This window comes from Notolepis coatsorum, assembly GCF_963971535.1.
Source record: "Notolepis coatsorum genome assembly, chromosome: 17".
NCBI classification, from domain to species: Eukaryota; Metazoa; Chordata; class Actinopteri; order Aulopiformes; family Paralepididae; genus Notolepis; species Notolepis coatsorum.
This window is the reverse complement of record NC_140181.1, coordinates 72,005,008-72,032,159: the sequence shown is the minus strand read 5'-3', so window position 1 is coordinate 72,032,159 and position 27,152 is coordinate 72,005,008. Positions and strand designations below refer to the sequence as shown.

The 27,152-nt window shown below is 45.2% G+C and overlaps 1 protein-coding gene across 1 annotated transcript in view; it reads right to left on the bottom strand.

Annotated features, from left to right (window-relative positions):
- Positions 1–9,379: 9,379 nt before the first annotated feature.
- Positions 9,380–27,152, bottom strand: part of esyt1a (extended synaptotagmin-like protein 1a) — a 50,633-nt gene continuing 32,860 nt past the window's right edge. Inside the window, exons 25-31 of the mRNA XM_084332843.1 lie at positions 22,171–22,317; positions 21,195–21,325; positions 20,618–20,713; positions 20,282–20,413; positions 19,680–19,785; positions 13,622–13,671; positions 9,380–11,123 (exon numbers count right to left, since the gene is read on the bottom strand). Of these exons, the coding sequence (XP_084188969.1) occupies positions 11,096–11,123; positions 13,622–13,671; positions 19,680–19,785; positions 20,282–20,413; positions 20,618–20,713; positions 21,195–21,325; positions 22,171–22,317 (690 nt within the window). The 3' untranslated portion in view covers positions 9,380–11,095. The remainder of the gene's footprint in view (positions 11,124–13,621; positions 13,672–19,679; positions 19,786–20,281; positions 20,414–20,617; positions 20,714–21,194; positions 21,326–22,170; positions 22,318–27,152) is intronic.

The window sequence follows — 27,152 nt, the reverse complement described above, 5'->3', positions numbered from 1 at the left end:
ATTGGGGCAACGCCTTGCCTATCACTCTACCTCTCTCGCCCTGCCTCTCTCTCTTTCTCTCCCCTCACATCTGTTGGCAGCGAGGTCAGATACAGCTGGAGCTCTTTGTCAGCACTTTATCGCAACCTGGTGGCAAGCCAATGGGTCCGTGTACTTGCGGTATTTTCACCTAAACGAGCCGTCCTCGGAGCTGTACATTTAATATCGATCTCTATTGTGTTGTAGTATAACCAGTAGCATTGATGATGTGTGAACGAAGTGATTTTGGTGACACTATACACTGTATGACAGTGAAGTTATTGAATCTTTTTGTAGTGTCTTTTGTAAGAGCCAAAGCTATATATATTTCGGTTATTGTATTATATGAATGTTTAATATTCATTGGACTTAGGTAAAGTCATTGAACCGTTGTATTTGTCATAATAGAGCATTCTAGAACATTGAACCTTCGAGAACGTAAAACAGTCCAGAATGTTTGGGGTGATGTCATAGTAGCACTTTCTAGAACGTAAAACCTTCTAGAACCACAGGATGACGTCCCGATAGCACGTTATGGAACCTTCGTGATGTCACCATATGATGTCATAACCGAACATTCTAGAACCGTTGGGTCTCTATATAAGCGGACGTTTCCTCAGGTGGAGGTGGCTAGGAAGATGCGGAGCATTGGGGGGGTGGGTATAAGTAAGGTGGCGAGAGTAGGGGAGAAGAGGGTGGGGGATGTAAGGGGGTGATAGCTGGGGTACCGGTCGAGGTTACAGTAGAGCAGCTGGTGGAAGAGCTAATGGAGAACGGGCGTAATGGCATAGTTAAGAGTGCAGAAAGGATGAAGAGGGGAGCAGAGAGGGCAGTGACGGGGACGGTAGTGATTACGTTTGAGGGTGGGGTTGTTCCTAGGGAGGTGTTTGTAGGGCGTAGGATGTATAGGGTTAGGGAATTTGTTCATAATCCTCTTAGGTGCTATAGGTGCCAGGAGTTTGGCCATATAGCTACCACGTGTAGGAAGGGGCTGAGGTGCGCTAGGTGTGGCGGGGAACATGAATATGGGAATTGTGGAGAGGGAGTGAAGCCGAAGTGCTGTAGTTGTGGTGGGGAGCATAGTGTAGCGTTTAGGGGGTGCGAGGTGATGATGAAGGAGGTCGCGGATCGGAGAGAGAGAAGGGAGGGTAAGTTGACGTATGCTGGGGCGGTTAGCAGGGCAGGACAGGGTAGCCAAGAAAGGGTGCAGGGGATTGAAGGAGGGCATTTGGCAGTGAGGGTAGAGCAGGTGGAAAGAGAGAGGGGAAGGGAGGAGAAATTAGGTATTGTGGCCTTCGTGGCAGGGGTAGTTACTGGTATGGCAGAGGCTAAGGGTAGAACAGAGATGGTGAAGATGATTGTTATGATAGCGGTTCAACATCTGGGATTGGAAGGTCTGGACTGGAAGGAGGTGTATAGTGAATTGGCTGAGGGGGCTGCGAGGGACAAGGCTGCGAGGGACAAAGCAGCCCAGGATAAGATAGCAGGGGGCAAGGAGGGTCCCGCGGAGGGGGGCTCAGGCAGGAAGTAGCAGCAGTAGCTGCACTCCAATGGACAATGTAGTTGATGACGGGGTCCATTAGAAGAAGAAAAAGAAGGTGAAGAAGGAGAAGGAGAAGAAGAAGAGCCCATAAAAAGAATTGCGGAGGGCAGTAATACGCCACGATGCGTCTACTCTGCCGGAAATTCAAATAAGAAGAAGAAGAATGGGTCTTTTGCATCTTCGACCAGACTGAATGGGACCGAATGGATGGACTCAACCAGGGACTGAAGTCAGAAGGCAACGAAGGAATTTTCATGTGTCGAGTCGGCGGTGAATTTGGAGACTGGGAGAATACAGTTTTCTTACCTTGAAGTAGTACTTGTAGCGGGTATTAGTACTGGTAGCTAGCAGGAGCCACCTGTAGTAATATTTGTAGTAGTGACAGTCAGGAACATTTAGGAAAGTAGATTTAGGACCACTTCTGTAAAGAACCCCTTTGCAAATAAACCAGTTGGATATCTTTACTCTGCACTGGAGCGGTTGTGGACATTGCTTTTCTTTATCAACGTACAGTAATTTGACCAGTGGAGTGGATCGTCGGCCCTCACATCTCTTTTCGGTGTTGCACTTTTTAGAAGGTCCCTGGCTGCGCACTTGCCTCAAGGCCAACTGCACATAGAGATCAATATTATTAAATGTACAGCTCCGAGGCCTCGTTTAGGTGAAAATAAGGTTGTAGCTCATTGTCTACCTTACTACGATAGGAAAGTGGTGTCCTTTGTGTTTTAAAAACATTTCGCTTAAGAATTATTGACTGCGGAAATTCGAATCTGTGAATATCTTTCTAACTTTACCTAAGTCTCCCGATTCCGATACAATAAAGCGAATCTTCATCACAAATCATATTCTCAAAATAATCTGAAGGGCAGATATTATTGCTGGTGGACCTATTTCGCCCTGCGGGCCGCCTGAACTAGGATATCTGTTGGGTAACGTGTGTTTAGACAACACTATTTGGGACAGACTTGATTGATTGATTGATTGAATTGATTGATTGATTGATTGAAAACATTATTAACAGATTGCAGAATGGGTACAATACAGTACAGCTCAATACACACAATTGTTAACTCATCCATCGCCGGAAATGCTTTAAAACGTTATTGCCCGCCATGCTTTGACCGCCAGACCACGCTGTACAGCGATATTGAGATCAATATTTAATTTTTTCGCCATGGCATTCATAATTCATATATACACCTCCGGCGCTGAAGCTTGACCCTACGGCGCAATACAACGACGGCTCAATACCGCCGCCTGGTGGATGGTCGGGCGAGTTACACTTGAACAACAGGAAGTGGGAGGTGTGCGTCGATTAAATTCATCCGGCTGTCAGATATTGTCGCAAGGCTCCCGACAGACACTATGTACATATCGATCGCTTTATAAACTTAATAATCGATATGATTTCGGCGTTTATTGCGGCATACAAACCGGAAATGGACCTAGGCGATCGACGTCCTATACCTGGGATCTTTCACCGCCAGTCTCATTGACGCACGGTAAGAGGACGCTGACGTATTTTCAGCCCAATTGTTCATTCATTTCACTGCAAATCGATCTGATCAATATATCACCCATACTACATAAAGCATTTACTGACGATCACGGAATTATAAACGACCCCCCCCCCCCCCTTTCATCCGCGCATGATGACGCATAACGTATAGGATCATATACAGTTGAATTTTCTAATATAGTGTGTATCGGGAATAAACGGCAATTGATAATCTATGCGTTTATGCCTATAACTCACATTCTATGAATTACTGCAGAAAACGATAAAAACATACTTAAATTCTAGAAGGTATTTTTGTATGAATCTATGAATGAAAAAGTATAACGTTCCTACATCCTGAACGATAGATAATCGATGTTGAATGGGCCATAGTAATGTCAATTTAGCAATACAATTTAAAAAGTTATAGCCCTGCAAAGAAGGTGAACATCTCCATAGGCTTAGAGTGGTGGCAGTGAGGCTACATTGATGGATATAACCGTGGCAGGGAATGTGTTAAGGGGATGCAGACCAGAGAAAGACTTTCGTCTTGTTTACATCAAGGTCCCCCCCAGACCACACAGGCTATTTCCATATTATTAGTGTTGACAGAGTCTGCTATGGGGCGACAATAATATGTTCATGAGGCATGGTTTCTATCTTTAGCCATTAAACAGCGTGGTTTATTTCACATTGGTCCACAGCAGTACATGAGACATCCTTATGAGAGCGAAGGTGGAAGAGACAGAGGGGCAGTCGGCACCTCCTTATATACCCTCTACCTGGCGGCAGCATTAATGGCTCTGCCTATAGCGCCCTCCAGTGGAAACAGTTATACATAGTTAGACAGTTACTCAGTTACTTGCAATCATATATAACCTCTAACTTTAACACTCCCACTCAGGGGAGGAAATTAGGCCACTTTACTGGCCAAATGCTAGTATTTTTTACGTTTGGCTGGTAAAAAAAATCAGATACCCGCCAGTTGGCTGGTAAGCCAAAAAGTTAGTTTCCTCCCCTGCTGGCGAGTATACAAAAAAATAAAACATTCTGCAATCACTGCACTGGCAAACGGTGCGCGTCTTCTGAGTGTTCGCTTTAGTTGACAGTGCCACGAGAGCACTGCACAAGACCACCCGCGGACATATAATGTTTAATAAACGTTTGCGCAGTACTGGCCAACCCGCGGACATATAATAATAAAAGTCCTGCGGTACTAGGCTAGCCATCAGGAGCACTCGCAAACAGATAACGTTAAACACAGCAGAAGATGGAAAACAGACAGACTGACCAACGGGGAACTGCATCCAACCCTAGTACAACCCTCGAGTATAAGTTACTAAGGACACATTTAAATCACAGAGGTGTAATGTTAGTCTACTGGAACTGTATACAGTGGTTAGCTTCTAGTTAGCGTTTTAGCTATAGCTGCTTGCTAGCTAACGTTAGCCCCGTGTGCTCAAAGCAGCCAGCTAGGTGTATCTGTTATGACTATAATGTTTCCAAAAAAGCACCGGACTACGACGTAAGGTTAGACATTTTATTTCATGCTCAAAAGCCCCTGGCTTGCACATCGCAGTCACAAAAGGGGCTAGCTCAACCAGTGCACTGTGCACAACAGCACACCAACCCAACTGACGTTACCACAACACTTGACGGTACTTCACAGCACTGTCGTAAGACCACCGTGCTGTCTTAAAGGCACAGTGTGCCTACCCAGATGCATACACAACATTGACGCGGCTTGACATACAAAGAAGTAATTATCACAATTAGCGATTTTTTTTGTCTGGTAAAAAATCTGTTTGGCTGGTAAAAAAAATCAGATACTCGCCAGTTGGCTGGTAAGCCAAAAAGTTAGTTTCCTCCCCTGCTCCCACTTATGGTTGTCTAGTACACTGTACAACTTCTTCAAAAACAATTTTTACAAAGAAAATAATACAGGTCAGAGCATCAAAAAGAATATGGCAGTCAATACTACATAACAGTCAATATTTACACACCAAACATGACCTCTGCAAATCTTCTCAATTTCAGTTTGGAAGCAGGTTTCGTCATAGCGTCTGCTACCATGTCGTCTGTTGGACAATAAATCAGTGTCATTCTTTCTTCTGTGACGACAGATCTGATGAAATGATATTTTATATCCACATGTTTACATCTCTGTCGGCACACAGGGTTTCTAGCAATCGCAATGGTTCCCTGGTTGTCCTCATAAACAACAGTCTTCTTATATACATAGGTATCCATCCCTTCGAGCAGTTGTTCTAGATAAATACATTCCTGTATTGTCATAGCTAGAGCCATATATTCGGTTTCACAAGTTGATAGTGCCACTGTGGGCTGTTTGTTTTCCACGAAACCAGTGAGCTGTTTGTGTTCAAACACACAATACCCTGTGGTACTTCTTCTGTCTGTGGTGTCTGCTGCCCAGTCTGCATCACTGTAGGCTTTAAGCCCTAAGCCCTCGCTGCTCTTTCTGAAACAAAGCTGCGTATCTGCTGTACCTTTGAGATAACGAAAAACATGTTTTGCTGTAATCCAGTGCTCCTCTGTGGGGTCAGCAAAATGCTGTGACAATTTACTCACTACAAAACATAGGTCAGGGCGAGTACATGTTGTCAAATAAATGAGGCTACGTACAGCTTCTCTGTACATTTTTACATCTGTCAATCTCTGAGCATCCTCTTGGTAGTCTAGTTTTTGATCACATGGTGTTTCCCTTGTTCTACATTCTTGCATGTCAAAACGTTTCAGGATCTTTTCCACATATCTCTTCTGGGATATTTTTACACAATTGGCAGACTGTTCAAAGTCCATGCCTAGAAAATGTTTTAATTAAAGCATTTTGAATCTGGTAAATCATCCACTTCTGTATTTAAACATAGAATCCACTTCTGTATTTAAACATGGAATCCACTCCGGCATTTAAACCTGGAATCTACTCCTTCTGTATTTAAACATGGAGTATCCTCCTTCTGCATTTAAGCATGTAGCCACCCTCCTTCCGTATTTAAACATTTAGCTACAAACCTGGCTTTGTACTTGTCGTGGCCTTAAATACCCTCCTTGATTGAGTACACCCATTTCCCTCCCACTGTCTGTCTGCCCTCTGGTAACTTGGTTAGAGTAAAGGTGTGGTTGTCCTCTAGGGACCTCATCTCCTCATCCATTGCTCTCTCCCATTTACTTGATTCAGGGGACACTATGGCCTCTTTAAAGGTCTGAGGTACTCTACTGACTACTCTGTAGCAGTAATCAATGCTGGTAAGTAGGGATGCTCGATAATGGCTTTTTTACCGATACCGATATACCGATATTGTCCAACTCTTAATTTCCGATACCGATATCAACCGATATCACATTTTAATGCCGATATCGGCCGATAATATCGGTAGGCAGATAATATCGGACATAATTTCTATAGAAATTTTTGAAAACCGATACCGATATTTTCCGATATCACATTTTAATGCCGATATCGGCCGATAATATCGGTAGGCTGATAATATCGGACATCCCTACTGTTAAGTGTACTGTCATCCTCGTCACTTTCTCTCCGGGCATAGTCTGTCAGATACTTTGGGGGTTTGTGTTCCCTTGAGGGATACCTCCCACTGCTTGGGACACGTGACGTCACCCTCGGGTGCTCCTCGTCATCGTCCTCTGGGGGTTGCTGACTGTCTGTCTGCACGACCGTGCTAAGTACACTAGGCTGAGGTGTCTCTGTTTTCTTCACACCTTACTCTGGAGTCCAGCTCTGGCTCCTCTGTCTGTGTCTCGTTCTCACATGTTGTCTTTGTGACAAATTTGACTAGCCTGTGTTTCTGCACTCTCCCTTTACCGGGATAATAAACTAGGAAAGCAGGGCTTCCTTTGTCGTGCCCTTCAAATAGTCCTTTTTCACATCTGGACTCGAGCTTTCCTCTGTCCTGCTGGTAAGCATAACACACTGATCAAAATTGGTGCATTCTAGCTAGATTACACTTCTTTCCTGTCAGTGCTGTATACGGGGTGGTGCCCGTGTGCTTATTAAAGCACCTGTTTCTGGTGTAAGCGGCTTCTTGCACCGCATAATGTCATAGACTCTTAGGTAAGTTACTATCTACTAGCTTACACCTAGCCATTTTGAAAAGAGTGCGCCATTTCCTCTCTGCCACTCCGTTCTGGTGTGGGGAGTATGGACATGACGTCTTGTGTCTTATCTTGTTCCTTCTCAACAGTGATTGGAACTCTCTATTTGTGAACTCAGTTCCGTTGTCGGACCTCAAGCATCTTATGTTACCATAAGGGGCTACGTCTGCCAGGAATTTCTCCGTGGCCTGGAGTGTGTCACTCTTTGCTTTGAGAAAGTAAACAAACACTGCCCCTGTACACACATCTGTAAAAGACTGTACATATCTGAAGCCTCCTATGGACTCGTTGCTTACTGGACCGGCTAGATCTGTGTTAACTAGCGCAAGTGGTACCTTTACTTTTTCTGTGGGATTTCTGTTTCTCGATTGAGTGAACTTCCCCTTTATGCACACTACACATTCTCTGTCAGGTCTACGCTTTTCACCTTCAATGTGCATGCATTCTGTCACTGCTTGCCGTTTCAGTAAATCCTCGTAATTACAATGACCCATAATCTTATGCCATGTCTGAATATCGTGACTGACAGTCACATTACACATATCATTATTATTACACTTGTCGTTGTCATTACACTCTGTAGATAATACATTCTCTTGTACACCTTTATGTTAAATCGTGTACCGTCAGGCTCTACAAGAAAATGTTTACCTTCATTGAAGAACACTTTGGCACCGTTCGCAGTAGCAGCTATTACAGAGAATAGTTCTTGTGGGAACGAGGGTACGTAGAGAGCGTTCTTTAACGTCACTGTACACCGTCGCCCCTCACTGTCTATGAGGCATACCTGTGCGTCTCCTCTCTCTTGCGCCAACCCGTAGGTGCGCTTCCCGTCTGCCAGCTCCATGCTGTGTCTCTCCGGGTCAAAAGTGTTGTCAAAGTTCTTGAACCGACTCCTGTCATTGATGACGTGGGACGACGCACCTGTGTTCACGATCAGTCCCTTCCTTTGGGCCTGCTGCAGCTGCGTTGGCCGGGTGACGTACGCTGTCTGCGCCCCGAAGATGAAGTCTTCTTGCCCCGCTACTCTCCGGGCGTCGTCTCGATTCGTCTCACGTCCACCGTCGCCGCCATCTTGTCCACTGCCGCCATCTTGTCCATGCGCATACCGCACGCTCTGGTCGCGTTTCTTCATGCACACTCTGTGTGCCCCGTGGATTTGCAGAAGCTACACCAAACAGTCTTTGTGCAGTTACCTTTCCGATGGCCTTTTTCTCCGCATCGCCAACACGCCAGCTCCGTCGTGGGCCTGGTCTTCTCCCTCGACGTCGCTCTGGCCTGCAGCACCCTCTCTCCCGCCTCCGCGGCGGCTGGGTGGATATCTTCTGAGGCCTCGAAATTTCGCAACTTGGCCTTGAACTTTCCCAGCGTCATGTCCGCTGAACCGTGTGTTACCAGGAGTGTGAACGGTTTGTACAGCTCCGGTAGTCCTCTCATCACCATCGCCATCATTAGTCCATCGCTTGGTGCTTCTCCTGCACTCTTCAGCGCCGTAATGATCTGCTCAGCTCTGATGACGTATTCGGTCACAGTCTCGGTCTGCCCCTTCTTCAGTGCTATTAGTGTTATGTAGAGGGACACGACTCTGGGTCTTCCTTGTCCGATATAATGTTCTCTCAACACTTCCAGGCTTTCTCGGCCTTTGTCCTTAGTGTCGCGGAATATCAGCCCCAAGCTTGTGTCGTCGAGCAGTGGTGCTAACTCACAGTATGCATCTGCATTATGCTTGTCGTCCAGGGCTTGCGCTTCCGCCGTTAGTGGTCCCGTGGGGGCCGTCAAGATCATCGTCTTCAGTCCCACACCGTGCATGCAGCATAACATGCGCTCTTCCCAGAGCTCATAGTCCTCTGCTCTTCCGTTGAACGAGGGACATTTGCTCTTTCCTTTTGTTGCCATCCTCTTGTTGATGGTAGGCGTAGCTTTAGCTCTTGTTGGCCTAGCGTCTAGCCACGCGGTGCTCCCAGTGCTAACCTAGCCTATACTTTAGCTAAACTTGCTACCCTTTATTATTTCGCCCCTGCGTGATCTGGGCCCATAACCTGTTATGGGGCGACAATAATATGTTCATGAGGCATGGTTTCTATCTTTAGCCATTAAACGGCATGGTTTATTTCACATTAGTCCACAGCAGTACATCCTTCTCTTATGAGAGTGAAGGTGGAAGAGACAGAGGGGGAGTCGGCACCTCCTTATATACCCTCTACCTGGCGGCAGCATTAACGGCTCCGCCTATAGCGCCCTCCAGTGGAAACAGTTATACATAGTTAGACAGTTACTCAGTTACTTGCAATCTTATATAACCTCTAACTTTAACAATTAGGCTATTACTTCACATCATGTCTAAATGAAATGCACAAAACAAAAAATGTATGTATCATAACGTTACCCTGGTATAGATCTGTATGCATGTATTTATTCATAACGTTATACATATTCGTTAACGTTAGATCGTGCATGGCTTTTACATTGAAAAATGTACTTGTCACATGGTTCCGTTCTCCATTCTTCACATCAAAAAGGAATAACGAAATAAGGAATTGGCAAAAACCAAAATCGGCCCATTATTTACTCCTTTTTATAAAAAAAATTATTCTGACACCAAAATACGAAAAACAGCTCCGTATTTCTGTTTTTCCCAGTTTTTTCGATTTTGGTTTCAAACGGAAATAGGAAAACACCTAGTTTTTCCGTTTTTTCTTTCGTATTTCCGTTTGAAACGAAAAACGAACTATCAAAACGTACACGGACCCAAAACATCCACGGAAACCAAGAGGTGATTTTGAGAAGTGCAGACCTTTAATCAACAACTAACAGCGGCAGGCACATGATGAAGTCAAGTGTACACGTTTATGTCAAAGCACAGCAGTTAAATGTCTCACGTTTCTCTGTTTCTCTACTAATACGTATATAATTGTCCACAAAATAGATTTCAAGCCTTAGCAGTGAGGTGTCATGACAGTGGAGGGACAGGGAGGTTCTCTTGCCGTTATACTAGCTTATTTTAGGATCATGGCAATATACACGGTTTTGATTGAAAACAAACCATGAACACACGGCCAACTGGCAAATCACCCCAGTTGTATTTGGCACTACAAACACATACAAACACAATGCTGCCTTGGAATTATAATACTATTGATATGTTCTCTCTTCATTGGATAAAAGCACAGTGATTTAGACTTCACTTATAGTATCTTACATCTCTTTTTCAGTGGTAAAGGTTAGGGTCTAGGACCGTAATACTTTTCTGGAATTATAAAAGCAACAATTCAGTTACATCTGAGTTAAAACATATAAAAACTTCTTCATTTGGAACATAATGCATAAACATTCTAAAAAATTGTGCACAGTTTTCTAATACATAAGGCGAGGATACAAACATATAAACGGAACATAGGGAATCGTTTCAAGTGTATAGAAAATAAAATTCAAAGGAAATAGGAAACAATTCAAACTCTGTCGAGGTGGAAGGTTTACGTCTGAAATAAGATATTGTCAAAGATATTCAGGAAATCACAATGTGGTCACAGCGTAAGCCCTTTCGTCACAGAAATGTGAAGAGGACTTTAAAGTGGTCATCAATAAATATTACCTTACTAACTCTTGCAACATAGTCGCATTATTATCAAATGTCTATTCAGCCAAAAAGGTTCTACTGATGAATTGGTCCTAAACTGCATAATTGGAATTATGTATTGCTAACACTTTATGAATAATAAGCTACATGACTTGGTTTTGTCTTAATACTGATGGACTGTAATTGGGATGAGATGTCACAATGTTTTTCTTCAGTGATGGTCCCATTGCACATAAGCTGAATAAACAAACGCACAAATACACACAAGACTACACAAAAGCAGCTATCAAGGTAGCTTTGTACAGAAGCTCAAGGACGATCCTTGCTAGTTGGTGTCCATCACCAAATCGTACCTGAGAGAAAAACACAAGAGAGATATTCATAAAATATTTTGTTAGTTTATTCTGCAATTACCCATATAAGAGTTGTTACAACTGGGGCTGCCCCTTTGAATCGATTAGTCGAGTAATCGTTGAGTAAAAAGTCGGGAGCCTTATATTGACGACAAAATGAGTTGAATTACGGCTTGACACGGTCAGTGGCCAGATATTATAGGCCCAAAGCCAGAGAATTCACGACACTGCGTGGCACGTACGGCTGTAGTCGGCTGGACTAATTCATCTGGCTGAATGGATTCTAACATTTTGGGTAATTTCATGTCAACATACCTTCTGTTAAAAAGCCTGGCCTGTTGCTAGCATCAACAACTATTACTGAAAGTAAACAAAGAGACGTGCACCATTACCGTCATTCTGAAAGCAAATAAAGAGACGTGATTCTAAAAATAAACTCTCCACTGACCGGTAGGCACGTTACAGGACGGGTAGGCACCTTTCCACTCACCAGTAGGCACATTACAGGACGCCACTTTCCACCGACCAGTAGGCACATACAGGACGCCACTTTCCACTGACCAGTACACATTACAGGACGCCACTTTCCACTGACCAGTAGGCACATTACAGGACGCCACTTTCCACTGACCAGTACACATTACAGGACGCCACTTTCCACTGACCAGTAGGCACATTACAGGATGCCACTTTCCACTGACCAGTAGGCACATTACAGGATGCCACTTTCCACTGACCAGTAGGCACATTACAGGATGCCACTTTCCACTGACCGGTAGGCACATTACAGGACGGGTAGGCACCTTTCCACTGACCATAGACACATTACAGGATGGGTAGGCATCTTTCCACTGACCAGTAGGCACGTTACAGGACGGGTAGGCACCTTTCCACTGACCAGTAGGCACGTTACAGGACGGGTAGGCACCTTTCCACTGACCAGTAGGCACGTTACAGGACGGGTAGGCACCTTTCCACTGACCAGTAGGCACGTTACAAGACGGGTAGGCACCTTTCCACTGACCAGTAGGCACGTTACAGGACGGGTAGGCACCTTTCCACTGACCAGTAGGCACGTTACAAGACGGGTAGGCACCATTCCACTGACCAGTAGGCACGTTACAGGATGGGTAGGCATCTTTCCAATGACCAGTAGGCACATTAAAGGACAGGTAGCCATCCTGTACCTTGCTGTGTTGCCTGTATTGTAAGTACACAACACACCCATGTTGGGAGGAGGAGCTGAGACAATAGAGGAGCCCTCTTTGGGAGGAGTTACTCTGCTTGCTGGCGTACATTTCACAGTTCATGAGAGACACAACAACACAATACAATGAAGGAAATTGAGGCTATGCTGTATTTGTTTGTGGGCATTTGGTTTTGGATTAACCATAGCTATTTTGTAAAATGCTAAAAGAGAGTGGAAGTGATTGAGTTGGAGAGGAAGAGGGAAGAAATATTTTCAACTCGAGTGATCAAATCCCATTCGTGCCCCTAGAGAGAAGTTGCGTCTGTTCAACTCTGTTCGCTTCTTTCAATTGGTCATTTCTATGTGACTCAATTGTAGAATGTGAATATGATTTCTGCTGTTGGCTTGCAAAAGCTTGCCAATTCAACCACATCGTTTAATCATGAAGTATTCAATTGTAAAGTACAATAAAAACAATGAAGCATGAAATATGCAGGGACAGATTACTCCTGTGATGGCACAGCATTACAACTGACTTCTGGATGCACAATAGAATTACATCCCTACAGACCTTTTTTTCCCTGTCTCATTCTCATTCATGTGAGTAATTACAGTAGCTCTTTCAATGAGTGACACTATTTTGGGGCAAAGAGAGTATGGTGTGTATAGATTAATTGTCAATATGGGTTTTTTTCTGAACCATTTTCATAAAATAAAGTGTTCACCCAATTGCAGAAAAAAAATCATTATTGCAGAAACCTCCAGATGTCAATAGTTATTAATACCAACACACACATTCAAGTGTTATTCAAAGTCTTGAGGTGGTCCTTTGGAGGGATTTTGACCAATTTGTAAAAAATGGCTTGGTAATACACCAAATCTGTGTAACTAATGGTATCAATATATATATATATATAAATGACCATCATATATGTTTCCATAATAATGTCCTAATCCCTTATACTGTACACTCTAAACCTTTGAAAAACCTGAATATGTGCAAATAAAACAGTGTTTATTACATATTTATGTACACACTCTGCTAAGCTGCATCTGAAATGAGTCTTCCAGCTTTCAGATGTTGTATAACACTTATGTGGCATCTACTGTTGACCTTGTAACCCCCCCCCCCCATGATCCCCTTGGGATATTCTCAGTAAGAATATGATCTTATCCCGGGTATTACAAATGGAACATGGAACATTTAACTACATGTGGAATACTCGAGATTTTCCTTTAGTCAAGGACGGCCCTAGCTACAGCTCTTGGAGTTAATATCATCACTGTCAGAAGTGGTGAAAGAGCATACCATTGTGTGACGCCACTCTTGAGGTCGACCTGGTCCAGATCCAGCTGCAGCTGCACACGACAAAGGAAAACAAGGCATTAGATTAGATTAGATTCAAATTCATTGTCATTATACAGCACAAGTACAGTACAACGAAAAGAGGTTTCCAGACCAGAAACCAGAGTGCAAATGTGGCAGTAAAAGTGCAACAGCAATATACAATGTACAGGTGATTAAACTTACCCATGATGTCTCTGATTAAACTTGGATAAAATGAATGAATGTTGATTAGAGCCTTGACGTAAGTGGTTGTACCTATGGCTTTGGGGGTGCTGGTTGGGGAGTAGGTGTGGAAAAGTGACTATAACTCGGCCGAGAAAGTGCAGATCAACTTGGGGTTGATCTCTCTGTGTTCAGGAGACTCTGGCGTATAAAAAGATCATGTCTCCAGCAACCCCACAGCCGTAGCTACAACCACTTACGTCAAGGCTCTAATCAACATTCATTCATTTTATCCCCCCCGCGCTCCCTCCCCCCTCCCCCCCACAAGCTCCACGTGAGGGGGAGGGGGTTTGTCGAGGAGGGTTGATTGATTGATTGATTGAAAACTTTATTAACAGATTGCAGAATGGGAACAGTACAGTACAGCTCAATACATACAATTGTTAAGGGGATGCAGACCAGAGAAAGACTTTCGTCTTGTTTACATCAGGGTCCCCCATTTTCAATTCATCGTAACATATATGACATACATGACATCAGTGTTGTGCTAGTTACTGAAAAATAGTAACTCAGTTACTTTACTAGTTACTTCATTTCAAAGTAACTTCGTTACTGTACTAGTTACTTACACCCAAAAGTAATGAGTTACTGTGAAAAGTAACTATTTAGTTATTTAAAAAAAAAAAATTAAAAAAAAATTGCTCAAGTCCCATGCCCCATATACTCAAAATCGGTTGATCAACTTGACAGTTTCCATTCACATCACCGAACTCTGCTAAGCAATGTGGTCTAGAGCGTTTCATTATATATTCCCTCCCCGCTGTATGTATATTTCTCTCCCACCCACCCACCCCCTCCTAATGTACAGTCCCCTCCCCATCATATGTATATACTCTGTCAGGATCTAGGGGTAACAGTACTGTATATTTGAATACCGCTTATGTCACAAATGTATCAGTACTAAATACCTATATGTCCCTATGCCATAAATGTCATGTATGTTGTGTATGTCATAAATGTCTATATGAATTGAAAATGGGGGACCCTGATGGAAACAAGACAAACGTCTTTCTCAGGTCTGCAACCCCTTAACAATTGTATGTATTGAGCCGTACTGTATTGTACCCATTCTGCAATCTGTTAAATAAAGTTTTCATTCATTCATTCATTCATCCATTCATTAATTCATTCATAACCATCTTGCAGCGTTGTTATCAAAGCATTGCAACGTTAGAATAGTTAGGATATCAATTGTGCATGAAAGGACTATATTTATATTGTTTGATTAGTATTATGAGATTCCCTGGCAGATTTCGTACAGTCAAAATCCGTTGATCTTGAGTTTCAGTGAACACATTGCACTCACCGTCACCAGTCTGCGGTGGTCGAGATGTAACGTTAGTCCAGTTGACTCCAGCAGCCCTTCAAACATGTTCTTTATCTCGTTTCCATGTTGTATATTAATTATCTCTCCAAGTAGTTGCTAAATGGTTTGTTAGTTCGTTATTATTACTGCGTTCTTATTATGTAGATTCATAGCGAGCGTCCTCTTGTTGTTTACTGTAGAGAGCGCCTATTTCTTTCAGAACGTCAGTGGCCAATCAGAAGTGCGAAACCAGAATGAGGCTACGGAAAGAAATAATAATAATAATAATACTTCGTTTTATATAGCGCCTTTCAGTCTACAGTAAACAAAACAAACGCAGGCGAAATAAGGACGCTCGCTATGAATCTACATAAAAAGAACGCAGTAACGAACTAACAAACCATTCAGTAACGTAAGTAGCGTTACTGAATTTCAAAAGTAATGCGTTAGAGTACTAGTTGCGGCAAAAAGTAACTTTGTAACGCGTTAGTCCCAACACTGCATGACATACAGATAGACAGTACTGCTACATCTATACATTTATGACATACCAGATTTGCAAATACAGTACCGTTTGTGATACGAAAAGAGTCCAGAAAAAAGAGTATATACATTTGACGTAGAAACTGTACATTGGAGGAGGTTGGGTAGGTGGGGGGGGGGGGGGGGGGGGGGGGGGGACTGTACATTGGAGGTGGTTGGGGGGGGGGAGGTTGGGTAGGAGGGGTGGGTGGGGGACACTGTACAACTGTACAAGCAAAACTGTACATTGGAATATTGACAAGACCATACTTGGTCATTTACTGTACATTGGAGGGGGTTGTGTTAGGACATTTACAGGGGCCAGTTTCGAATTGCAGTCTCCCGTAGGTGTTTTTTGAAAGTGGGTAGTGATTCACATTCCTTTACAGCTTTGGGTAGGGCGTTCCACATTGATGTGGCATAATTGCGAAACGTGTTTAGTCCCTTGTTTGAGCCGAATCTGGGTTTAACATGATTTGTGGAGCTCCCTCTGGTGTTGTGATCGTGGTATTCACTGACCTTTGGGAAGTATTTTGACATGTACATGGGTACCTTGGTCGTGTAGTGTATCTTGTAGACCAGGCCCATTGCAAGTTGCTGTACTCTGTCATCTACTCTAAGCCATCCTAGGTTGTCAAAGTGGGCAGGGGTGAGGTGGGTTCTAGGAGTAAGGTCAAGCAGTAGTCTGACCAGTTTGTTTTGAGATGTTTGTAATTTTGTTTTTAGCGCCTTTGAGGTGCTTTGGTACCATGAGGTGCAAGCATAGTCGTAGTACCCTTGAATGAGTGCTCCTGCCAGAGTCTTCAGGGTATTCTTGTTTACCAGTGAGGAGATCCGGTACAAGAATCGAGTTTGTTGGTTGACTTTTTTTATTACATTGGATGCCATTTTGTCACAGGAAAGATTTGCCTCTAGGATGGAACCCAGGTAGGTAATATCTTCTTTCCTTGTGACAATATTGTCACCCACTGTAACTGAGAAGCCGTCGGTCTTGCTGAGTTTGTTATTTGAACCGAAGAGAATGGACTCTGTTTTGCCCATGTGTAATGATAGTTTGTTATCAGCGAGCCATATGCAGATTTTGCCTAGTTCTGAGCTGAGGGTTTTTTCAACCTGTAACTTGTTCTTGTCAGAGACCAGCAGGGCTGAGTCGTCCGCAAACAGGAACAAGTTGCAGTCACAAGCTGACGACATGTAATTTGCATAAATTAGGAACAGTAGCGAACCTAGTATGCTTCCTTGTGGAACACCACAGCTTACTGTGAGGGGGGGGGATAGGGTACCGTTTACCTCCACCATCTGCTCTCTCCCCTCCAGGTAGCATTGCATCCAGCTCACTGATAGACTATCAAAACCAATTGCTTTTAGCTTGTCAATCAGAATGGTGTGATTGACAGTGTCGAAGGCCTTTTGTAGGTCCAGCATGACCATGCCGCAGTATTTGCCCGCGTCCACCTCTTGTTTGATGTGGTCGTTTAAATAGAGAAGGCATGTGTCAGTGGAGTGGGATGTTCTGAAGCCAGATTGGAATTCGTAGATTATATTTTATTTCCGCAAGGTATTTTTCGACCTGTTCGTATAAAAAATTTTCCATGACTTTCGAGATGGAGGTAAGGATAGAAACAGGGTGGTAGTTGCCTGGGTCTAATTTACTGCCTTTTTTGTGCAGGGGTGTTACTCTCGCAATTTTGAAGTCCTTGGGGACGTGTCCCTGTTTTATGGAGAGGTTTATTATGTGTGTGATGACTGGGGTGATGGCGGTTGCTGAGTCTCTGAGGAATTTGGAGGGGATGTTGTCATGGCCAGTGGCCTTGTTAGGTTGGAGGGCGCTCAGTTTTTTGAGTACCTCATCTGTTGTTACCATTTCCAGTTTGAAGTCGTCTTTGCGGACCCCTAGGTTTTTGTAGTATGCTACTATGTGTTCTACCCCATAATGCCCTGAGTGGGAGGGTAGTTTGTTTACCAGTGTTGTGGCTATGTTTGTGAAGAAACTGTTTAAGTAATTGGCTACATCCAGCTTGTCTGTGATGAGCGTGTTGTCCGTCTTTATGTTTATGTTTGAGAATCTGGTTTTAAGTTTTTTACTGCAGCCTAGTTGGTTAATTGAGTAGTTTCCAAAGTTCACGTGGTTTGTTTTTTGTTTTCCTCGGTTTGGCATTGATGATTTCTTTTTTGCTGTTTTGATCATGGAGTTTACGTCATTTCTTAGTCTGTTTCTTTCCAGTTTGAGTTCAGTCACGTGGGCTTGGAGTTCACTGCTCGTGATTATGGTAAGCTTTGACTGACCTTTACGAAACTCAGAGCATTTTTTGTCTCTGGTTTTCATAGCGGTCAGTATTTCAGTGTGCATCCACGGCTCAGCGCGATTTTTTACCCTGGTGGTTCTTAGGGGGGCCATGTTGTTTAGTATCGTTGAAAATTTGGTTTTGAAACCAAGCCATGTTTCTTCAACGAGTGTACTCATCTGACCAGTCCAGACTCTCCAGTTCAAGGTTAAAGGCCTCGCTAGAGTAGGTTTTGAGGTCTCTAGATGTGACTGTTTTGTGACAGCCAGCCTTTTGTTTTAGCTTTTTGCGGGTACAGAATATCATATAATGATCACTTAACCCGCATGCTATAACCCCTTTATTGGAGATCTTGGAATTGTCAGAGGTCAGGATGAGGTCAATGGTAGTCTGAGTTGACTCACATACACGTGTGGGTTGGGTGATTAGCTGGCTGAGGCCGTGCAGATCACAAAACCTATTGTAGGATTTGAAGACGGGTGCATCTTTTTGTTGCATATCCGTGTTCCAATCCCCAATAAGAATCATTTCTGCATCCTCAGCTCCAGCTAAGCACGCATCCAACACATCATAAAAGCCATTTTGGTCTGGCGGTCTGTAAATTGTGCCGACTAGAACAGATTTAGCCCTTTCAAATAGAATTTCTACAAAAACAGTTTCAATAGCCTCATGATCTAGGTCCGTACGGTTAATGAATTTGGTGTCTTTATGAATGTACATACAGACACCTCCTCCATGCCTGTTCCTGTCATTGCGGACTATAGAATAGTTCTCCACTATCTGTGTGTGTTTGTTTGGTAGTTTGACTGGTATTGTCTGACACCCACCCATTATTGCAAACCCAGAAGCCGGAGCATGTATAGTAGTCCAGGGCTCTATCTCTGGCCTGACGATATGTACAGAGCTAATTCTACGCTAGTAAAGCAATTTTTCTTCAAACACAAGAGAGACCCAGAGTGGAATTTTCCTTTAACTCTTTCACTACCACACTATAGAAGGTTACCACTTTCACTGTAGTGTGGTAGTGAAAGGATAACCTTCTGTAGTGTGGTAGTGAAAGCGTTAACCCTCTGTAGTGTGGTAGAGAAAGTGTTAACCCTTTATAGTGCGGTAGTGAAACAGTTAACCTTCTGTAGTGTGGTAGTAAAAGCGTTAACACTTTGTAGTATGGTAATGAAAGGGTTAAACTTCTGTAGTGTGGTAGTGAAAGGTTAACCCTCTGTAGTGTGGTAGAGAAAGTGTTAACCCTTTATAGTGCGGTAGTGAAACAGTTAACCTTCTGTAGTGTGGTAGTAAAAGCGTTAACACATTGTAGTATGGTAATGAAAGGGTTAAACTTCTGTAGTGTGGTAGAGAAAGGTTAACCCTCTGTAGTGTGGTAGAGAAAGTGTTAACCCTTTATAGTGCGGTAGTGAAACAGTTAACCTTCTGTAGTGTGGTAGTAAAAGCGTTAACACATTGTAGTATGGTAATGAAAGGGTTAACCTTCTGTAGTGTGGTAGAGAAAGGTTAACCCTCTGTAGTGTGGTAGAGAAAGTGTTAACCCTTTATAGTGCTGTAGTGAAACAGTTAACCTTCTGTCTGTAGTGTGGTAGAGAGAGTGTTAACCCTTTATAGTGTGGTAGTGAAAGAGTAAATTACATTGTATGATGGATAAACTCCAGCGATCCCTACAGCAGGTTACCTTGCCAATAAGCTCCCTCTCCCTGCTCATGAAGGAAACACTGTTTTTCACAGACAGGTCCAGTCTCTTCTGTTTGGACTCCTCCAAGGAAAGATCAAAGTCAAACCTGCAGAAGCGGAGAAGATAGGACATTTTATTTGACATCTATTTAACATCAGTCTGACAGCTTCTATTCTGATGAGTCTGGGCGGCACTGTGGTGTACTGGTTAACACTGTCGCCTCACAGCAAGAAGGTCCTGAGTTCGATTCCCACTTGGGGACTAAGTTGCCGGGTTGCCAGGTATTTCCTGGGCCTTTCTGTGTGGAGTTTGCCTGTTCTCCCTGTGCTCGCAAGGCCCCCCCCCCCAATGGAAAAACATGCAGAACAGATGAAGAAGGACAGGAGCACTTGGATTGGTCCCCAGGCGAGGTCCCATGCTGCAGCCCATGTCTGCTCCCGGCTGCCCTTGGGGGGAGGGACGACGGGCTGGGTCAAGCGCAGAGAGGCATTTCATCGGCGACCCAATGCATGTGTGTGTTCCTGTGTGTCGCCCATCTTACACGTGTGTTTGCTGCATGACAAATAACGACTTATTCTTCTTCTCTTATCTTCCTGTCTCACCTCTCGTTGAATTCGGGATTGAGGTCTCTCTTCTTGATGGTGGTCTTCCTCTTGGTGGTCCTGTTCTTGTCAGGGAGCAGGATGAGGGTAACGTAGGGGTCTGCACCATCCTTAGAGCAAGATGCCAGGCTCCTGTAGACACAAAGACAGAGACAACACACACATTGATAAAGGACGTCACAGATTGCCAGAGGAAAAATAGCACAATGTACTAATGCCACAGATTCTATAAGTAGCCACACAATAGGTCATTGATGCAGACATAGCATTATGGGCTGCTAGCTAAACAAGCAAGCATTTGTCTAGGACAGGGGTAGGATGTGGTGCTGTGAACACCTGCAGGAGTGGACGGTGATGACCAGCCTGCTCTCCTCTGTTGAGTAGCCCATGTACAGCTTCACCTGGCCGGCAATATTCCCTTGCTCACCAGCTCTAAAGACACAATATCGAAAAATGTGGTTAGTTCATGTAGATAATGGACCTACTTATTATGGTACACAAATTACAGGGTAATTACTGTGTAATGACATAGAAATGACTAGAAATCACCAGGTAATTTCTGGTTATTATTTCTATGTTATTACACAGTAATTACCCTGTATCTGGTAATGAAATCCCACCAGAAAAAGCACATCATTACTTGTCACTACCAAGTGATAATGTTATTTCTATTTTACCACACAGTAATTACCAAATTACGTATTACCAAATCATATACTGCCTTCAATTACATAATCAAAACAGATACAAAGCCAACAGTAGATTATGCAGAATGATTGCATAAGTATGTGGTGAAGTGCACTGGAAAGAATGCTATAGTAATTAAAGCTATTGTGATATTTCCAGCCACACTGTGTACAGTAGAGACAGTGCAGGGACAATGGGGACAGTGATGCCAGTGTGTGTGACTCACCCACTGAAGACAGGCCTGTACCGGAGGTCTAGATGGGCGGGGTCCCATTTGGGGATGACATGCTCTCCCTCCTCTCCGTCGGACCCGTCCCCCGGAGTCTTACGACTCACCGCCAGCTGGGTGTCCAAGATCTGAAGGAGACATGTGTGATCTGCTGTTTACTATGGCATGGTTACTCTTCTTCCATCTACTGTATATATGTATAATACTGTATATGGTATGGCTGCTGTCTGATGAAAATATAATCATAACTACAATTGTGATGTTACTCACTTCTTTACACAAATACTGTATGTATTGAGTATTTTGTTTGATTTTGCACGCTCAAACCAAAAACTATTTAAAGCAAAGTATTGTAAAAGTGTATGTTGTTTGTATGGCATGCTGTGGCATGCTGGGGGGGGCTACATCAACTCAGAGGGACACCAACAAACTGAACAAGCTGGTGAGGAAGGCTAGCTCCGTGGTGGGAGTCGAGCTAGTCAGACTAGAGGTGATGGCAGAGAGGGGGATGAGAAGGAAGCTGGCTGCTATCCTGGAGAATCCCTCCCACCCCCTCTACGACGAGCTAGTCAAGATGAGAAGCACGTTCAGTCACAGACTCATACCCCCCCCTGACACTCAACTAACCGCCTCGGCCAGTCCTTCATACCAGTGGCCATCAGGCTCCACAACAGTGGGCAGGGACTGCTGCCAGACATCCAACTACAACTACTAGGAACCTAAAAAGGACAATAATACTACCTTATGCATACTGCACCTTATGTGAATACTGTATATTTCAGTTAGTTAGTTAATTATATTGACTTGTTATATTGTTTACACTGCTTGTTTTTACTACCTGTACCTCCCCTCCCCCCCTCATGCTGCTATGATGCCTGAATTTCCCCAAGGGGATCAATAAAGGAATATCTTATCTTATGGATAGACGGAGGTAAGTGTCATACAGTAGGACTCCAGCATAATAGTCCAGTACCTTGAGAGTGGCTCTCAGTAGAATCTGGCTTTCTGGCAGGACTCCATCCAGACTGAGCCAGCGGTCCAGCACCAAGCCCGGCTCCAACAGCACCTCTCTGAGGGGGAGCACCACAGAGCCAAGGTTCTGGCCCCAGCTATGTGAGAGCTAGAGAGAGACAGAGACAGAGAGAGAGAGAGAGACAGACAGACAGACAGACAGACAGACACACACACACACACACACACACACACACACACACACACACACACACACACACACACACTTTAAATGGACTGTACCATAACTAGCCTGCCTCAAACATTATGCTTTTGAATGGACCTACTGAACCAGTTACAGTAATGTGTTGATGATTATTAACAGTATACATTAAAGTCATCCACTTCTGCTTTGGACTAAAACCTGTTATATTTCGTATTGGCATCGCGTCCCGCTCTTAAGCCATACCGAGATATACCTCATCTCATGTACCTATTGTACTCCATCAACGAACAAAACCAAAATACACCCATCACCTGCCAGGCCCCGCCCCTACTGCCGTACTATATTAGTACTGGGCATGGCCACCACTCACTCTTCCTCTATTTTCGTTTCCATCATAGCGGATGCAAGACGCCCTATGCAACTAGTTGTTCGAAAAGTTTAGATAATATTGAGTGCTTACGGAGATTTGCTTACCCCTGGAATCTTCGGGGTATGTTCCAACTACACGTCGGGTCTATTCTGATGTTCCCTCGTCTTGTGGCAGCAGATCGAGGAACAGCGTGCAAGGTTGGCTATGGAGCCGGCTTGCACACAGGTAGGCCCTGTGTCATCAGGCATTGATGTTAGTGTTAGTAATGCTGGTTTGTTTTGTTACACAACCGAGTTGTGTGTCGGTGCCAGGGGCGGGATGGTTTGGTGAACGTTCCCCTGAAGTGGACTGTTCCAAGCGATCCTGGAGCGTGCTGCTACACACTAATGCTAACTGTTGTGAAGGGCCAGATTAAACCGAATATATATATTTATTATATATATATATTTAATTGTATTTGTATATTCTCTAATATTCCCTGATATCCCTTGTATATTCCTTGTACAATATGCATTGAATATCCATTCTAGCCTACTGAACATCCCATAATAGTCTCCATTCTACTATTGGTCGAGACCTTGGTGCCAGGCTGCCATACCCCCCAGACCCAGTTCAAACGTACCGCTCAACATGTACGAACAAGTCCTAGTTCCGCGTAGGAATCTGGCTACCGCACCACTAATGGGACTATTTGTTCATAGTGCGTATATATACTGCGCTACTAAAGTAGGACTTCCTTTTTCAGTCCAGTTTCTTACCCTCCAATAGAGTGACAGACGTAAAGCCTCCCCGCGACGCCACGTGTGGGAGTAAGGCCAAGTTCGGCCTACCATCGGTATTGAGACATCGTGTATATTAATATTTGAATAGTCATATTTGGCACTATATCGTCGAGTTGGACGTAGTCTATTAAGCTAATAATAGTCTGTTAATATATAGTGCTTCGTGCGGTGAGAATACTACCGTAGTCAGTACCCCATCGTTTCGGGCAGAGAACTGGCTGCTTATCCAGGCTGATCGACCCCATGTGAGATTGCACCCGAGGAGCCCCAGAGCCGACGAGCGAGTGGACCTGTATACCGGATTATTCTACCGACGACAGCCCGCCTTCCCAGGCACGGATTATGCTTTGTATACGTTGATTATTCCATGGATAAAGACCCCCGACACTGCCGTGTGTTGGAACCCCCCCCCCTGGAGAGGACGCAAGGTGAGGAGACGCTCTGCAAGACGAGGTCGCTTCACGTCTCTCCTCCGTGGACCGGAGGACGCCGGCCCACAAAGAGTCCATCTGCTTTCATCTGCGGTCCAAGGATCGCCGGCGCATTGAACGGCACTACAGTGGGTTCACCTGGGATACCCTTGGCCGGATGAGGCAGCCGGACTCTACCCCCCCCCCTTCCTACTCCTGTCGGCTTACAAGCGACCGGATTAACCCCCCCTAGTGTATCCAGTCTATAATCATTAAAGTATCATTGCTGTTATTCCTTAACTATTCCAGGTCGTATATGTACCACCTGCGCCTTCAGAGATTGGACATTCTCTATTGATATACCGACGAATACTCTTGCCATAAAAGTGCATACTAATTCCCATTCATAAATGTGATTGATTTGATTAAGTGCTTGCTCTACACACCATCGCTGTGTAGAAATAAAGACCTCTTTCTAATTCGTACATTTGTGTTGGATCCGTTTCATCTACGTGACAGTGTTCATCATAATATATTTATGCCGAGTACTGGGTGGCCGAATATTAAGTACAAAGGTAGTGGTAGTAAGTATCATATCTAGTAATACAGTCAGGGAATTGTACCCCTCAGTTACACTAACGCTAAATGCTAATGCTAACACTAATGCTGAAATGCTGGGCACTGTTCTAATGTTCCCCGCTGTGGGATGTTGCCGCTTTTCCCTCCTATTAACCGGTTCATTGATGAAGGTCAGTCGGTAGCTAATGTGGGGGGTTTTGCTGAGTCCTATTTTATCCTTTTACGGGTAAATGGGTTGACAACAGGGTGCAGGGCGGGTGTGCCGTGGCTAGGTAGCCTAGCCAGGTAGCATCGATCCTGTGCCTCGGCGGGGTTGAACGATGTCCCACCCGGAAGCCCATGCTTGAGAACGAGTCGGCCCGGCGGGTGGCAGTAGAGCTATACTGCTGCAGGATGGAATTTAGCGGCGGCCAGTGTTGTGGCTCAGCTGACTGTTTTCTGTCCACATTAGCGTCGAACGCTATGCTATAGTGGGGCTACTGTTTTTGTTCTGTCTCTCTGCTACGGGAATGTCTGTCTATGCTACAGCCTTCCCTCCTCTCAACCATTCATGCTGACGGTCAATCGGTGTCCACTGGGGGAGTAGTGCGGGGGGGGCTTTGTTTACCTTCATGGGTAAATGGGCTGAGGTCTAGGGCTGGTGTGCTGTTGTGAATATTATGAATGAATGCGGGACTGGTTCTCTCTGGTCCGCCTCCCCTTAACGTTGTGTGCAATGGGCTTGCCCATTCTACAGTATGTTCGTGGTGTTAGTTCATTTATTCATTAACCCCTTCATGGTGCACACCACAGTGGAGGTTGCTGTTTGCAACCACCACTGGTGCTCCGTGTTAGCATCAGTCCTTTGCTTTTGACATGTTGAAACAGTTCCCCGCCCGGCTGACGCCATGAGGTGGGTTGGCCCGGCGAGTGGCTGGTGGGCTGCTAAAGCCTGTACCGCCACGGTATGGAATTGGCAGCGATTAGTAACTGTGTTCGAATTGCTGTTTTTTCTATAAAAAAATTGTGTCTGGTGGCGGGGCCTTGAGGGCCAGCCGACGTCGACACATCGCGCGAGGTTGTTGACGTTATTAGCTTTGACCTAGCCGCAAGCTATAACCGCTCAGGGCTCCCCTCTCCACAGAGGATTTTGGTCTTCCGCTGGAGCGCGGGCGGTATTGTCCTAGGCCCCACACCGCCTCACACCGCGCAGCCAGAAGAAGAGAGAGCACGGCCTCGTCAGCCGTGTTGGATGGGCTCGGCTTGGAATATACAAGCCGTCGCCGTCCTGCCGCGAGCAGCCCGCTCTCCGATCACTCCCTCCCCCAACACCAGTGGAAAAAGGGGGCTCTGATTGTTTCCTTTCCTTTCGTTGAAGCGCGGGCGGCCCCACTTTTCGCTTCTCATGGGGACAGGGGCTGACACCCAGTTGATGGCTGAGCCTGGGTCTGTCCGTGAGAATGTTGTGCTGTCAAGCGGCTCCCACACCATAAGCTGTGTTGGTTGAGCCTGGTGTTACGTCTGTCAACTATAAGTGTTGTCAGCAGGGGGGCTCGAAACCTTTTGAGGCACACAGTGCGGGCTTCCCCGGCCTCGCCTTCGCCAGGCCAGGTATCATGTTGGTGCCTCCCACTCCTGAAAGATTGGTAGTGGTCTCGCAGGCGCGCGTGATTTGGGTGGTAGTAATATCACTGCAGGGCTACGGTGTGTAGGAACCCATGGGGGCCTCACACCTTGCATGTCCGGCTGCAGAACGACTCCTCAGCATGTTCTGGAGGGGTGTTCAGTGGGGGAGCTTTTGTCAAACTGATGTCAGCTTCCCCCGTATCAAACCGGCCCTTTCTGTCGGGGTCCCCCCTTGGGTGCGATTGCCTCGTGGGTAGTGTCAGGGTCAGATGCCCCGACACGGAACGCTCTGCTCGCACGGGTCCAGGGTTGGCTACGCACAGCGGGTGGGACCGGGCCGCCTATCTACAGTTCCTGGCGGACCTGCGCCACATGGCGGCGGGTGCGTTGGGAGTGTCATCACATATGGCTGCAGCAGTACCATATGTCAAGGTGGATGGAGAGAACGCTGAGGCGGGGACTTGTATTTAAAAACACAACCCCACCCGTTTTCGGGTTTGGTACAGACCCTATTGTCAGGGTCACCAGCAGTGACAGCTCTGGTCGACGAGATCTGATCTCTGTGGACGAAGCAAGCCATCGTTGTGGCGTTTTCCTCCCGGTGTTCTCTGGTGCCTGAGAAATCGGGAAGGGGGGGGGTGTCAGACCCATGTTGGACCATGGGAAGGTTCAGTATTTTTTGGATCGTCTCCTACCTGTTGAACACTGTCAGGTGGGGGTCTGGTTCTCCTCCATAGACCTGTAGGATGCGTGTTCGCATCCCCGATCTTCCGTCCTAGGGCTTACCTACGCTTCCTTACAGGGTTAGCGTATGAGTACCAGGGGCTGCCGTTCGGCTTTTCTCTGGCTCCCCGCATCTTCACCAAGTGCGTCGTCAGGGGTTACGAAGTGTATTCTGCCCTGCCGACGTTCTGGTCCTTGGCGGTCAAGGTGGATCGTCAGGTCTCATGCCAGGCAGGGTTCCTACCAGCCTGGGGTTGCTGTAGACTGGAAGTAGAGTACTCCTCTTCCCAGTCAACGGGTGGAGTGCTA